At 37.5% G+C, this 14118-nt stretch overlaps 1 protein-coding gene across 1 annotated transcript; it reads left to right on the top strand.

Annotated features, from left to right (window-relative positions):
• Nucleotides 1-6264: 6264 nt before the first annotated feature.
• LOC148780559 (magnesium transporter MRS2-3-like) lies at nt 6265-7558 on the top strand. The gene is made up of 3 exons (XM_088847817.1): nt 6265-6628; nt 7132-7231; nt 7504-7558. Exons 1-3 carry the CDS (start codon nt 6265-6267, stop codon nt 7556-7558), a joined length of 519 nt encoding a protein of 172 aa, XP_088703943.1.
• Nucleotides 7559-14118: the final 6560 nt, after the last annotated feature.

Here is a 14118-nt window from a genome sequence, read left to right as displayed (position 1 = left end):
TATATTTCTGTGATCTTTACCATCCATATGGACACACCACGTGCATTTTAGATTTAAAGCTTTCTATGTAACCCCACCCACATGTATATATATTACGTGTGACTTTTAATATTAGACTTGAGTGGATCGCTAATATGACTTGAGTCACAATATAATACGTTGGTTTTTAAGTACTAGATTTTTTATTTTTAATTTTTATTCTATATATCATTTTGAAGCAAAATTTGGGGAATGCATAGATGTGACAGGGGCGCACATGATAAAAATAAAAATAAAAAATATTTTTGATGATACATAATTAACAAAATACCTTTGAAAATATTAGAGGCATTTTGGTCATTCATATTTATAAAAAAAATATTTATTTTTTATTTTTTATTTTTTATTTTGTCCAAGTTCACCCTGCATTTAATTTTATTAAAAAATGCTTTGTAGAAGACATTGTGGCATAAACAATTATAGTCTTTGATTTTAGTTACAGCTTGTGCTTTACACCGATCGCTCGAGTCCATGAAACGTGGAAGTCCGTCAAAGCCCAGTAATTAAATTCAAAGCAAGCTGGTGTCCAGTTCTAGAGAGCCGCAGAGTTAATTCCTGGATTTTACTCAATGGAGCTTGAGCGGAGTCATGGACGAAATCCTATTGATGCTTTTTGGGTTTGAGGTTTGCTTCGTCCATGTTGTCCGTGAATTTAACCCTTCTTCCCCTTCTCTTTTTTCCTTTATTCTCCTTTTCATTGCAATTTTCATTACCTTAATGAAACTCACCTTTTCTGAAAAAAAAAAAAAACTCCAGTTCTAGAGAACCCTAAAATCACCTCTCTCTCTCTCGACTTTTAATTTTCCTCCGTTATGTCGTATGTAAACTAATAATAATTGTAAATGTATGTAAACCCTAGAGAGAGTGAATGAGAACCTCTATTCATTCATTCAAACCCAAATCATTCATTTACACATTAGTGTGTGTGGATGTATATGTGTATGCATGTGGATGTGTATGTATGTGTGTGTGTAGAGAGAGAGAGATGTGGTTTGTATAAGGTTGCGACATTAAATAATCAAATTAAGGTGTACCCCAAACTTTGTCTAGAGAAGCAATTTTGGTTTCAAAAATTCTTAGAATGATACGAGAATCTAATTTATTTCAAACTATCAAATTTTAAATTCCAAAAATGGTTCAAATCAAGCAAATCTATAGACACATAAAAATCTTGAAAATTAATGGTCAAGATTACTTGTTACAAGATGTATTATTTTTAGAACTTGAAATCTCTTTTTTTCTCCGTGTATGTACATCTCAATGTCGAGATGATCAATGAGATATTTTTCCAACATCAAAACAACTCTTTTCAAAGGATTTTAGAGGTGCACCTTAATTCTACATTTTAAGGTGCCAACCTTATATAAAGTTTGGGACTGTATACAAAGATATTATTTATCTTTTGTACATGGAGGTCACAACTATTCCCAATCATCAAAAGTCAAATTGGATGATTTGGGGTGAATCATGAAGTCCGAGAATTATTTTTTAGAACTTTACATCTATTTAATGACACTCTTTCCAACACCTATTTTAAAATTTAAGGGACAATAATGATTGTAGCCTGTATGTATAAAAGAAAAATAGTCTATTTGTAGAGAATCCCATAAGCATTTTCTTATATATATATATATATATATATATATATAAGAGTAATGATATTATATGACCATGCCACACCTATTAGCATGGGACCCTAAAAGATCATCGTTAGATTTCGATATAAATCTCAAGGTGGGATTTGAATCCCTCCCCTTCTTTATTAAAAAACATTTTTTTAAGTAAATCTCTCTCTCTCTCTCTCCTCATTCATACTCTCTCTCTCTTTACTCTTCTCTATGCTACTTTTTTTAGTCTCTCTCTCTCCCTCCCTCCCCCCCCCCCCCCCCCCCCCCCACCCCCCACCCCCCAATTCGTAATCTCTTTCCTTCTTTACTCTCTATCGCCTTTCTTTCTAAACCATCCCTCTCACTCTTTTCGTCCCACAAAATCGGAACGGTTAACTGGACGTGGGCCAGAAGCGGTTCGACTGGCTTAATTAGTAAATCAGTCAGTTCAACCGTCGTAACCGGGCAAGTTCCGAACAGTAAAAAGTATTATTAAAAATAATCAAATAAATCTAATAAAATATGAAAAATATATTTCATGAATAAACAAAGCACATCCAAATGAAGTTGAAAATTAATGAAAAATAGATTTTAAATAATCGTTTTGTGCACAACTATATGTGAATTTTGTAGGTAACACCTTACATTTCCATTCTCTTATCTCTAAACATTCTTGGATTGTGGATACTAGTTTTTTATCTTAATTCGTTTCATTCCTATACCAAAAATTCATCTATTTCACCTGTTAAATTACCAAATGGCACATTCGCACCAATCACTCGTGTTGATACTATTTATCTTAGCTCATATGTCCATCTCCATCATGTTTTATGTGTTCCTTCATTTGCCTTTAGCCTTCACTCTGATAGCAATCACATCTTCTCAACATTACTCAATTCTCATGATTCTTGTGTTTTTCAGGACTAGTCAAAGAAGACAACAATTGGAGTGGCTAAATAACATGGGGGTCTATATTATTTTCATGCTTCTAATATTCCCAATACTGCTCCCTCAACCAACTTGGCTTGTTTTGATGTCCGGTATTGGTGACTAGGTCATGTCTCTTTAAGAAGAATAAACACTTTGTCTAAAAGAGAGTTTATGAAATTTGTAGTTTATCTTCAAATCATTGTGATATATGTCCACTTGCCAAACAAACACGATTGCAATTCCGCTCTAGCACCATTACCTCCATTGCATTGTTTAAATTAATACATTTGTGATTTTTGGGATGGATACTCCACACCTTCTCATTTTGGAGCTCGTTATTTTTTTTACAATTGTTGATGACTTCTCTTGATACATATGCGTGTTCCTACTGCATTTTAAATTAGAAACTATAATTTTTTGGAAATATTTTTTTGCTAGTCAATACACAGATCAATTGCAAAATCAAACAAATCCAAACTGATAACGGCTCTGAATTTTTTTCAAAAGACATGAGGAATTTTTTTTAAGAAAACGACATTGTTCAACAACATAGTTGTGTTGCTACTTCGCAACAAAACGGTGTTGTTGAAAGCAAATATCGTCATATTCTTGAAATTGCTTGTGCCTTACGCTTTCAAGTTCATTTGCCAATTCAATTTTGGGGTGATTGCATATTAACTGCTGCACATCTCATAAACTGTATCCCAATACCTATTTTTTCCAAAAAAATCCCTTGTGAACAACTCTTTCACAAGCCTCCAACCTATTCACATTTACGGGTATGCGGTTGTTTATGTTATGCAACTACTCTTGCACACACCCGTGACAAATTGACCCCTGTGCCCGTAAATGTATCTTTGTTGGCTACCTATATGGACAGAAAGGTTACCGTTTATTTGATCTTCAAAACCAGTCTTTTTTTACTAGTCGCGATGTAGTTTTCCATTAAACTGTCATCCCCTTCAAATATGGTGATTCATCGACCCCACTACTTTGCCATCTTCCGTTTTGCCTCTACTTATTTCTAATTTTTCGAGTACACACCAACTGTCAACCTCACCAGACTATGTTTCCCCTTTCGAGAGCTTACCATGCTCAAACTAATAGCGAGGTACCTTCCATTCCCATTGACCATGCATCTTCACATAGCTTACCTACCTCCCACATAGATATTGACCAGCCTTCCTTTGATGTCTCATCACATGACATCCATAAGCCAGTTCCTCGTCGGTCCCAACGAATTCATCAATCACCCTCATATACTTGTGATTTCCATTGTTCACAAGCCATGGTGCCTTGTCAGGCCACACCACCTTTTATGACAGGTTCAAAAAAAGGCACTCGTCAGTCAAATTGTATTCCATATGCAAATTTGTCTACTTCTCACCAAAAATTTGTCGCGGTTGTACCTTTTATACTGGAAACCACCTCATTTTCACAAGCTACGCGTGATCCCAAACGGTGTGAAACAATGACAAATGAATTCTGGGCCATAGAGCAAAACAAGACTTGGTCCCTTAATCACTTTCCACTTGATAAGAAGGCCATTGGATGTAAATGCGTATACAAAGTCAAATACCGTTCTGATGGCTCAATTGAGCGTTACAAAGCTCAATAAGGTTATAATAAAAAATATGGTCTTGACTACCATGAAACTTTTGCTCCATAAGTAAAGTTAGTCACTTTACACTGCCTTGTTGCTATTGCTTTTATATGACACTAGCCCTTACATCAATTGGATGTCCAAAATGCCTTCTTACATGGGGATTTTAATGAAGAAGTATGCATGACTGCCTTCTTACATGGGGATTTTAATGAAGAATTATGCATGACTATCCCTCCCGAATTTTCAAGACAGGGGGAGACATGTGTTTGTTGTCATTACAAGTCTCTTTACAGTCTCAAATAGGCATCCTAACAGTAGTTTGCTAAGTTTCAACTGCTCTCCGAGACGCTGGGTATACACAATCCAAGGTTCACTATTCTCTTTTTACTCGTCAAGCCTCAAATGAGTTTACTGTGGTCCCCTTGTCTACGTGGATGACATTCTTGTTCAGGGATAATCCACATATTATTGATAAACTTAAAGCATTTCTCCATCACCGATTTCATATTAAAGACCTTGGCCCTTTAAAATACTTCTTGGGCATTGAGGTCGCTCACTCGCACTACGGGATTTATTTATCCCAACACAAGTATACCCTTGAGATCGGCCAAACCTACAAATTTTAAAGTGGAGCAGAATTTGAAAACTCAATTTTAATAATGGTGATCTCCTCTATGATCCCACTCAATATCGACATTTAGTTGGTCGGCTCATCTATCTATCATCAAACATGATATCGTTTATTCAGTTCGTCTCCTAAGTCAATTTATGAGTAACCCACGAAAGCCTCACTTAGCTGCTGCGCATAGAGTTATTTGCTATCTCAAGAAGTCACTTGGTCAAGGTCTATTCATGCTTGCAGATAGCTCCATACACCTTCGAGTCTTCTATGACATGGACTGGACCTGTTGTCCAAACACACAAGCATTGACTACTTACTACTATGCTATGCTTGAGACCTCACCTATTTCTTAAAAAACCAAGAAGCAAACTATTGTTTCTCGGTCCTCAGCTGAAGCTGTGTACAGATCCATTGCATCAGCAACCTGTGAACTCACTTGGCTATGTTATCTACTTCGAGACTTAGGTGTGACTCATTCCCAACCTACACTACTTGCATGTGATAATCAGACAGCTGTAGACATCACTGCCAACCTGATATTCCATGAGTGCACAAAAGACATAGAAATCGACTGCGACTTTGTCGGAGGAAAAATTCAAGAAGACCTCCCATGAAGTTTATACGTCCCTCCATCTCATCAACTTACAAACATTTTCACCAAGCCGTTGAGCAAAAATCAGTTCAATACTTTGATCCACAAGTTGGGTGTTCTTAATATTCACACTCCAACTTGAGGGGGAGTGTTAGATGTACACCAAGTCAAAAGAATCATGTATATCCTTTATCTTGTTGAGTTATTGTATATCAAGTCAACAAGCTATAACCGCGTAATATATCCCTATGATGTTGGGATCACAACCATGTAAACAGAGAGAGAGAGAGAGAGATAGATATATATATATATATATATATATATATATATATATATATATATATATATATATATATATAAAAGAAGCCACTACGCAACGCCTATGGGTGAAAATGAACAGTGTTTTTGCCCATATGCTGAGCGCTGTCCGATTTTTTTAGATGGCATAGATTAAAATACCGCAATGGACTTACTATGTGCGTTGCGGTATTTTTTCACTAAAAAAAACACGGGCAACCACCATGGATCTATGGGAGATCCGTGGTGGTTTTTAAGGCAAAACCACCACGGACAGCATGTCCATGGCGGGGTGAAACAGTATTCAATTTCGCCCATAGGCATTTTTAAAAGTTTTCTACACACACATACACCCACATATATATATATATATATATATATATATATCCCCTCAAAGTAATGAAAAGTAAGTTTTCCCTTTTGACACTTTCCTTCTCTCTGCCTACCGCTCTCTTCCCCCTCCACCCTCTCTTCTTCTTCTAATAACCCATCAAGCCATCCACAAAAAAACCCCTTTCTCATCTTCTTCCCCCAAAATCAGCCACACATGCATATGATTTCTACTAAAATCATGGCTGAAGATGAAGCAGTTAGGGTACCAGATGGTCCTAGAAGGAAAGGCACTACCGGTCTTAAGCCATGGCTGGTTATCACGACTTCTGGTCAGAGTTACATTGAAGAAGTAGGCAAGCATTCGATTACGAGGAGAACTGGTTTGCCTGCTCAAGATCTTCTAGTCTTGGATCTTATTCTCTCTTATCCTTCTATGACTTTAGGCAGAGAAAGAGTGATTGTGATCCATCCTGAGCATATTAATGCTGTTATTGTGGCGGTGGAGGTTTTGGTTTTGAATTCTAACGATCATTTGGTGGCCCCTTCTGTTCAAGACCTTCGAAATAGGGTTTTAGATTTGAATGGGATGCCCATAAGAGTAGGTTACGACCTTCTTCATAGAAGTAGTATTTTTTTTTTCTTTTTCTTTTACCTAAAAAAAAACATAATTTTCATTGAATCTGATGAGATTGAATTGTTGACGTGGTTAGGCTATGTGCCATGTGATTGCCGATCATTTCTTGTCCTTTGTTCCTTGATTAGCACTAACCCTTTAGATTTGCAAGCCACACTATGAGAACTAGGGAAGAAATCATAGTTTTCTTGTTCTATATATGTTGGATACAACCTACTTGGCAATGATTTTGGGGCTCATGTGGAATCCATTGTCTTTGTTAGTTTAATAAATATGCTTTCTTACCTTTCAAAATTTTCCAAGCTCCACAAAGCATAATGTTTAGAAAATTGAAGTTTATTGGTGAAATTCCTTGTGTTTCTTAGGAGAAAAGTAGGAGTACCTTGTGATTACTAAACGTGAGTACCTTATTAGTTAGTGCTGATCATCACTGTCTTGAAATGAATTTTCTTATATTAATTAATTAATCAGAGCATCGTGGGGCTAAATCCAAAGATCTTGTTGCAAGCAATTGCACAACTCGGTTTGATGATCTGTTTGAAGATGGAAGTTGGATTCGAAACCATTCTCGGTAATTAGAATTTGGGTCTGAAACCTCGTAAGAGAAGCTTAAGGTCCCCAGAAGCTCTAACTAGAGAGGGGAAGTGTAATTTTATGTGGGCGAAGCTTTTAATGAGAAATTATTTGTATAAATTCATAGATGTATGGGGTGTTACCAATATAATAACGATTAATCATTGTATTCCAAAGAAATACATTGGGGTTGTGAAACACTGTATCAATTTGTATATATGGGTGTTCTTTGTTCTCAAATTTAAACAAGCATTTGTACTTTTTATGCAGCTTGTCTTGTGACAATCTCTGTGAAGGAACTGATTATTGTGTCAATGTTCATTAGTTCATATTGCTTTTAAGTCGTGAACATTGGATCCCAAATAAAATATAACTTATTTTTAGGTTATTTGTAACTTATTTTTAGGTTATTTGTTGTTTGAAATGCTCTCTCTCTCTCTCTCTCTCTCTCTCTCTCTCTCATATCACGCTATGAATTTTCAGTTATGAAATTTTATCTTCTCAGTTGTACATTTGTAGATGGGATCCTCTCTTTTCTCTAACTATGGTTTTTGTAAGATAAATTCAACAATTAATTTAATTAACGATCCACACTGAGAAGTCTTAGATATCCAGATTGTAGTTAACTGAATGTGCATATTGAGTAGTTTTTCATAATGTTCTTGCAACAATCATTTGATCTGGATATGAAATAAACGACATTTGCATATGAGGAAACTAGGGACCATAATATTGTAGATTCAGATTTCACATTTGGGTACGAGAAATATTCAAGGAATTGCTAAAATAGAAAATAAAAATAAAATGAAATAACTAAATAAAACTCCCCAATTAGTGTGTGTTCTTCTTGGTCACTCGTCTTGGACTTGCATCCTCAAGATAAATACATGTGTTGGGAGGAATTGAATGTTCGAATGATAGATCATCCCCACTAGGACTGCTATGCATGTCATCATTCTTCCCAATTAAGAAGAAATCAATATGGCCTGCAATCAAATCTAAACATCACCTTCAAATAAACCAACTTAAGAATTTGGATCTTTTCACGGTACATCTCTCTATTCTTCAAACATTTTATCTCATCCAAATCTATAAGTGTTTTGATATGTTGCTTGAATACAAATTAATGGCATCTATTTATGATGCAATTTAGCACTATCCATGTGGTTTTAAGCTAACCTGAAGATGAGTTCTACTATAAAACATTCTCTCTCTTTCTCTCATGTGGCTTTCATTCTCATACTGAAAATATGCAATTTCATCACTTAGTAACATAAAAAGTGATGATGAATATGTTACAAATTCCACGGCCAAAATAAACCATTGATTAATTCCAAAAAAAACAACATGCTTGCAAATATATGCTATGGAGAAACCAATTAGTAGCTCCCACGATAAAAGGAACATCTATCCGCACATAGGCTATTGCTCTCTCTTTTTTCTATTTTCTTTTTTTTTTAATCTATTAATTGCTGCGTTTATATAAAAAGTAACCAAAATACAGATGCTAGGCATCCCACAAATAGGTTGCTCTATACAAAAAACCGTAAAGGGGCTAAAAAATATTTTACATCCAAAATATAAATAAGAAGTTAAGATATAAAAAATGGGGGACCATGTGCTAAAACAAGTGCCCAAAAAAATTCCCTTGTTTGTTGTCTTGTTTTACTCCCTCTTTAGAGAGAGCGTGGGATGCTGAGTTGGGCTTTCCCAAGCCATACAAGCATTTTCTGTGTATCGAAAAATAGACTTTCACTTAGACAACCTTGTTATTCATAGAAGGCTCAATGATACTATTTTTAGGTGAGTGTGTACTCAAAACAACCTCATAATAAGTTTTGATCATCAGTTATATGATGTTAATGATCAATAGCACAAAATATTATTAATTAGCTAAGTGACATTAGCCATGCATATTCAAGAGTAGAAAAGTGATGTTTCCTAACTAGCTTGCATGTATGTCATTGAGAATACTACCATAATAGTAAAGGCTTACTTAAAAGGCACCACTATAATATTGAATTATTGCATTCGGGGACTGATTTGTGGGCATGCCATCGATCGTTGAAATCTGTAACGTAGGTTAAAACAATAAAAGAACTTGTCATACAAGTGGTGAGAGTAAGAAAAGGGTAGATAGAAAATGGTATAAGGAGAAAAGGGTAGATAGACAATGGTATAAGGTAATCAATATTTTACAAAACAATCGATATTTTACCCTTGCAATGTGTAAATCACTAAGTTTTGACAATGAACAAGTGCACAAATTATGTCCCATTTTGTTGCACATACGACATATAACAAGCTTCTACGGCTTCTTCTCTAATGGTGCTTTATATTTTGTGATCGAAGGGTAGCCCTTTGTTTTTGTGAGTAATGGATTTCGCAATGTAACAATTCTCGCTGAACAATCTTGATTTATTTCACTTGTTGTCGGAGCAACTCCCATGTTACTTTCATTGCCCATAGTGCAAACTTGTGTTGCACTTTCAATACTTTTCTCATGGATAACTCTTTGCCTCAATTCTTGAAATCCGAACAATACCACATGAAAAACATGTGTAGATTTTGCCCCAATCTCTGCAATGTTAATTGCTTTGCGACTTAAATAATTGAATCGTGAGAATACAGAATACATGGAATTTCCCACCACCCCTTTTTTATGTGGTCGATCCTAGATTTTCCTCGCTCGGGCTCCCTCGGGGACCCCGGGCTCGATGAACCCCCTCTCGGAGAACCGCTTGACCTCAGGTGCCTCTATGCGCCTCACGTGCCACGTGCGGATAAGCATTTCCAACGGTGAGAGGATTTTAAAGTGATGAAGAGGTGGACTTGAACACTTACCTCACTGTGGTTGAGTTCATGGGATACGCTTGGGCTATTGCCCTCTTAGATCAATGAATGAAAGCCCTCTAGTTGTCCAACAACACGGTTCGAATTCGACCCCTTCTCTAAACTTGACACCTCACATGGACTCTCATGAGAAGTTGGACGATTATTAATTAGCTAAGTGACATTAGCCATGCATATTCAAGAGTAGAAAAGTGATGTTTCCTAACTAGCTTGCATGTATGTCATTGAGAATACTACCATAATAGTAAAGGCTTACTTAAAAGGCACCACTATAATATTGAATTATTGCATTCGGGGACTGATTTGTGGGCATGCCATCGATCGTTGAAATCTGTAACGTAGGTTAAAACAATAAAAGAACTTGTCATACAAGTGGTGAGAGTAAGAAAAGGGTAGATAGAAAATGGTATAAGGAGAAAAGGGTAGATAGACAATGGTATAAGGTAATCAATATTTTACAAAACAATCGATATTTTACCCTTGCAATGTGTAAATCACTAAGTTTTGACAATGAACAAGTGCACAAATTATGTCCCATTTTGTTGCACATACGACATATAACAAGCTTCTACGGCTTCTTCTCTAATGGTGCTTTATATTTTGTGATCGAAGGGTAGCCCTTTGTTTTTGTGAGTAATGGATTTCGCAATGTAACAATTCTCGCTGAACAATCTTGATTTATTTCACTTGTTGTCGGAGCAACTCCCATGTTACTTTCATTGCCCATAGTGCAAACTTGTGTTGCACTTTCAATACTTTTCTCATGGATAACTCTTTGCCTCAATTCTTGAAATCCGAACAATACCACATGAAAAACATGTGTAGATTTTGCCCCAATCTCTGCAATGTTAATTGCTTTGCGACTTAAATAATTGAATCGTGAGAATACAGAATACATGGAATTTCCCACCACCCCTTTTTTATGTGGTCGATCCTAGATTTTCCTCGCTCGGGCTCCCTCGGGGACCCCGGGCTCGATGAACCCCCTCTCGGAGAACCGCTTGACCTCAGGTGCCTCTATGCGCCTCACGTGCCACGTGCGGATAAGCATTTCCAACGGTGAGAGGATTTTAAAGTGATGAAGAGGTGGACTTGAACACTTACCTCACTGTGGTTGAGTTCATGGGATACGCTTGGGCTATTGCCCTCTTAGATCAATGAATGAAAGCCCTCTAGTTGTCCAACAACACGGTTCGAATTCGACCCCTTCTCTAAACTTGACACCTCACATGGACTCTCATGAGAAGTTGGACGACTAGAGGGGGGCAAATTCTCACGAGAGGGAGAAGTCTGGCTTGCTTAGAGGGTGGGTTCGAACGTTTGGATGAGGGGAGAGAGAGCAGGAGATAAATAGAGAGAGGGAGAAGTCGGACCCGGCCTAGGTGCATGTCTGGGAGTTTGGATGTGAGACAGAGGGAGTAAGAGAAGAAGAGAGAAGGAGAGGGAGAGGCTCGGACTCGCCTTGGGTCCGAGCAGGGTAGAGAGAGAGAGAGAGAGGAAGAAGAGAGAAAAAAGAGAGGAGAGAGAAGAGAGAAAGAGAGAGAAGGAGAGAAAGAAATAAGAGAGAAGAGAAATGAGAGAGAATGGACCTAGAACGAACTTGAACCTAGGTGCACCTTCATTAGTCTCTTTGCATGTACATGAGAGAGAAAGGCATTTGTCAATCTACGCCAGGGTTTAAAGTCTAAGTGTATGGCTTAAGTGGGTTGGGTTGAGATATGGTGTATGGGAACTAGGGTGTACGAGATAGGGTAAGGTATAAGATAACTAAAGGGTATGGAGTACTATGGTGTATGGAGTAGGGTAGGGTGTAGGCTAGGTAAGGTATGGCGTAGGGTGTATGGAGTAAGATTGAGAGCTAGGGGTTCTAAGGTGCATGAAAGCTATGATTTCTAGGGTGTATGGGATTGAGAGTTGGGAATCCTATGAGAGTTGGAATTTTGGGGTTCTAGGGAGTGAAGGGTTCCTAGGGGTACTTTCTATCTTTAGAAAATATTTCTCTCTCCTCTCATCTTGAGTATTGAATTTGGAATCAATGTAAAAGAACAAGCCTAAGCCTTCAAGAGTTTTCAAGCCTCCACGATACTTAAGTTCCTTATATAGAGCAACCCCAAAACAAGGGTGGATTGCTAAAAAAACAACTAAAATTGTAAAAAAATACACATTTAATGAATTAAAATATTAATCCCGTTTTTTGACCAAATGACCAAAATACCTTTAAACACTTTTCAATAAATGACAAAACCATCCCTCCATCAAGGGTCTCTTGCCTTTGCTAAGCCTCGAGAGCTGTTTCATAAGTTTATGCTAGCAATTCAAGCAATTAAACATCATAGAATCGATGCTTAAACTATTATGTACATTTTGATACCATTTGATCGCCTTGAAACATATTTTTAAGGAACAACCCAAAATTCAGCCAAGTTCTAAAAAATTGTGATTCTTCAACCATCGATTTGGCATGATCTACGATGTATCGAGACTTAATTTTTTTATCACAAATTGAAGAGGATACTATAACGATCAATTTGTGATAAATTTTGTCTATTTTGGTATACGTTTGAGCGCGTTCCAATTTTGGGAAATCACTAAAAAATGTGATTCCAACGATCAAAAAAGTATGACTTCTTCGACCTCAAAATTCGGTATCACCCGGCCTCCGATCATTCACAAAAATTATATCAAACTGTAGCTCTTCGAAGCACAGTTGCAACAGACCTATACTTGCAACGATCCGACAACGGAATCTTGAGCTATGGCCTCTCAAAGAATTGGATGTTTTTCTTTTTAAAATCTATATTTTCATGTTTCGAGCCCATTGGTTAGGTGCCTCAATCTCGCCCTCCGAATCTGGATGATCAGGTGGCACGCGTCTCAGGTTTTAGGGAGACTAAAGACTTTTGAGATCGCTCACTCAGTAACCTCGGTCGAAAACAATGGCAGGTATTACCAACTGATGAGAGAGGAATTTAAGGTGGGTTCGGGACGTACTCGAGCTAGCTCGTTGGCGCCCTCTTAGATCATGAAGAAAGCCCCCCAGTAATAAAACTGGTTCGAAATCGCCTCCCTTGGCTTGTATTCTCCTGTTTTATGCAATCATACACATATGATAAATATTATAAGATAGGTGGGTCAACAAACCTCACATTGCTTCTTTGGTTAACGTATACAAACATCCACATTCAAAAGAAGAAGAGAAGAATGAGAGAAGAAAGATGGGGGAGAGAAGAATTTGACTAGGCAGGGAGATTAACACAGTGACTAAGCTGATGAGTAATTGGCCTGATGTGGTAGTAAAACGGGCTCCGTAACTCAGACTGGCTCAACAGGATTACTACTAAACGTCAATACCGATACTGACTAGCTAGACACGATGGTTGGCCTATCGTGGCAATAAAGCGAGCACTATAATTCTGGCACAACAACATTACGGCTAGACGATAGGACTACCATGATAGGCTAATCTCAACCCCTCTTTAATCAAACGAAATAATAACAGAAATAACATATATCATAAAGAAAAAAATAAGAAGAGTAAGATAAGAGAATAAGAGAAAAGAAAGGAGTGGGAAGAGAAAGAAAGAAAAAGAAGAATATGAGGGAAGAGAGAAAAACATAGATGACGTTAGGCATCGTTGACTGTATTAGGTAAAGACGAGGAAGAGGACTTAGTCGGTGCTGAGCATCGCCGACTGGGTTAGACAAAGAAGAGAGAAGTAACGCAGTCATCGCTAAGCGTCACCAACGCAGAGAAGAGAGAAGATGCAATTGGCGCTAGGCTTCGCCTATTGTGTTAGAAGAGAAGAGAGAGAGGATGCAGTCGGTGCTAGGCTTCGCCGGCTGTGTTAGATGAGAAGAGAGAGAGGATGCAGTCGACGTTGAGTTTCACCGACTATGTTAGACAGAGAAGAGAGATAAGATGCAGTTAGCGTTAGGCTTCGCCGACTGTGTTAGACGAGAAGAGAGAGAGGATGCAGTCGGCTGAATTTTACCGACTGTATTAGAAGAGAAGAGAGAGAAGATGCAGTCGAC

Source organism: Amborella trichopoda, chromosome 9, assembly GCF_054954075.1.
Source record: "Amborella trichopoda isolate Santa Cruz 75 chromosome 9, AtrichopodaSantaCruz75HAP2 v2.0, whole genome shotgun sequence".
Taxonomy (NCBI): domain Eukaryota; kingdom Viridiplantae; phylum Streptophyta; class Magnoliopsida; order Amborellales; family Amborellaceae; genus Amborella; species Amborella trichopoda.
The sequence above is the reverse complement of the archived record's forward strand: the minus strand, read 5'-3'. Positions and strand labels throughout refer to the sequence as shown.

What these genes read in the sequence shown, in the direction of transcription:
- LOC148780559 (XM_088847817.1), top strand. Translation starts at nt 6,265, where the DNA reads ATGGCTGAAGATGAAGCAGTTAGGGTACCAGATGGTCCTAGAAGGAAA. An exon ending in TGGGATGCCCATAAGAGTAG is followed by an intron (nt 6,629 to 7,131) that starts GTTACGACCTTC and finishes TTAATTAATCAG; the next exon opens with AGCATCGTGGGGCTAAATCC. An exon ending in TGGATTCGAAACCATTCTCG is followed by an intron (nt 7,232 to 7,503) that starts GTAATTAGAATT and finishes CTTTTTATGCAG; the next exon opens with CTTGTCTTGTGACAATCTCT.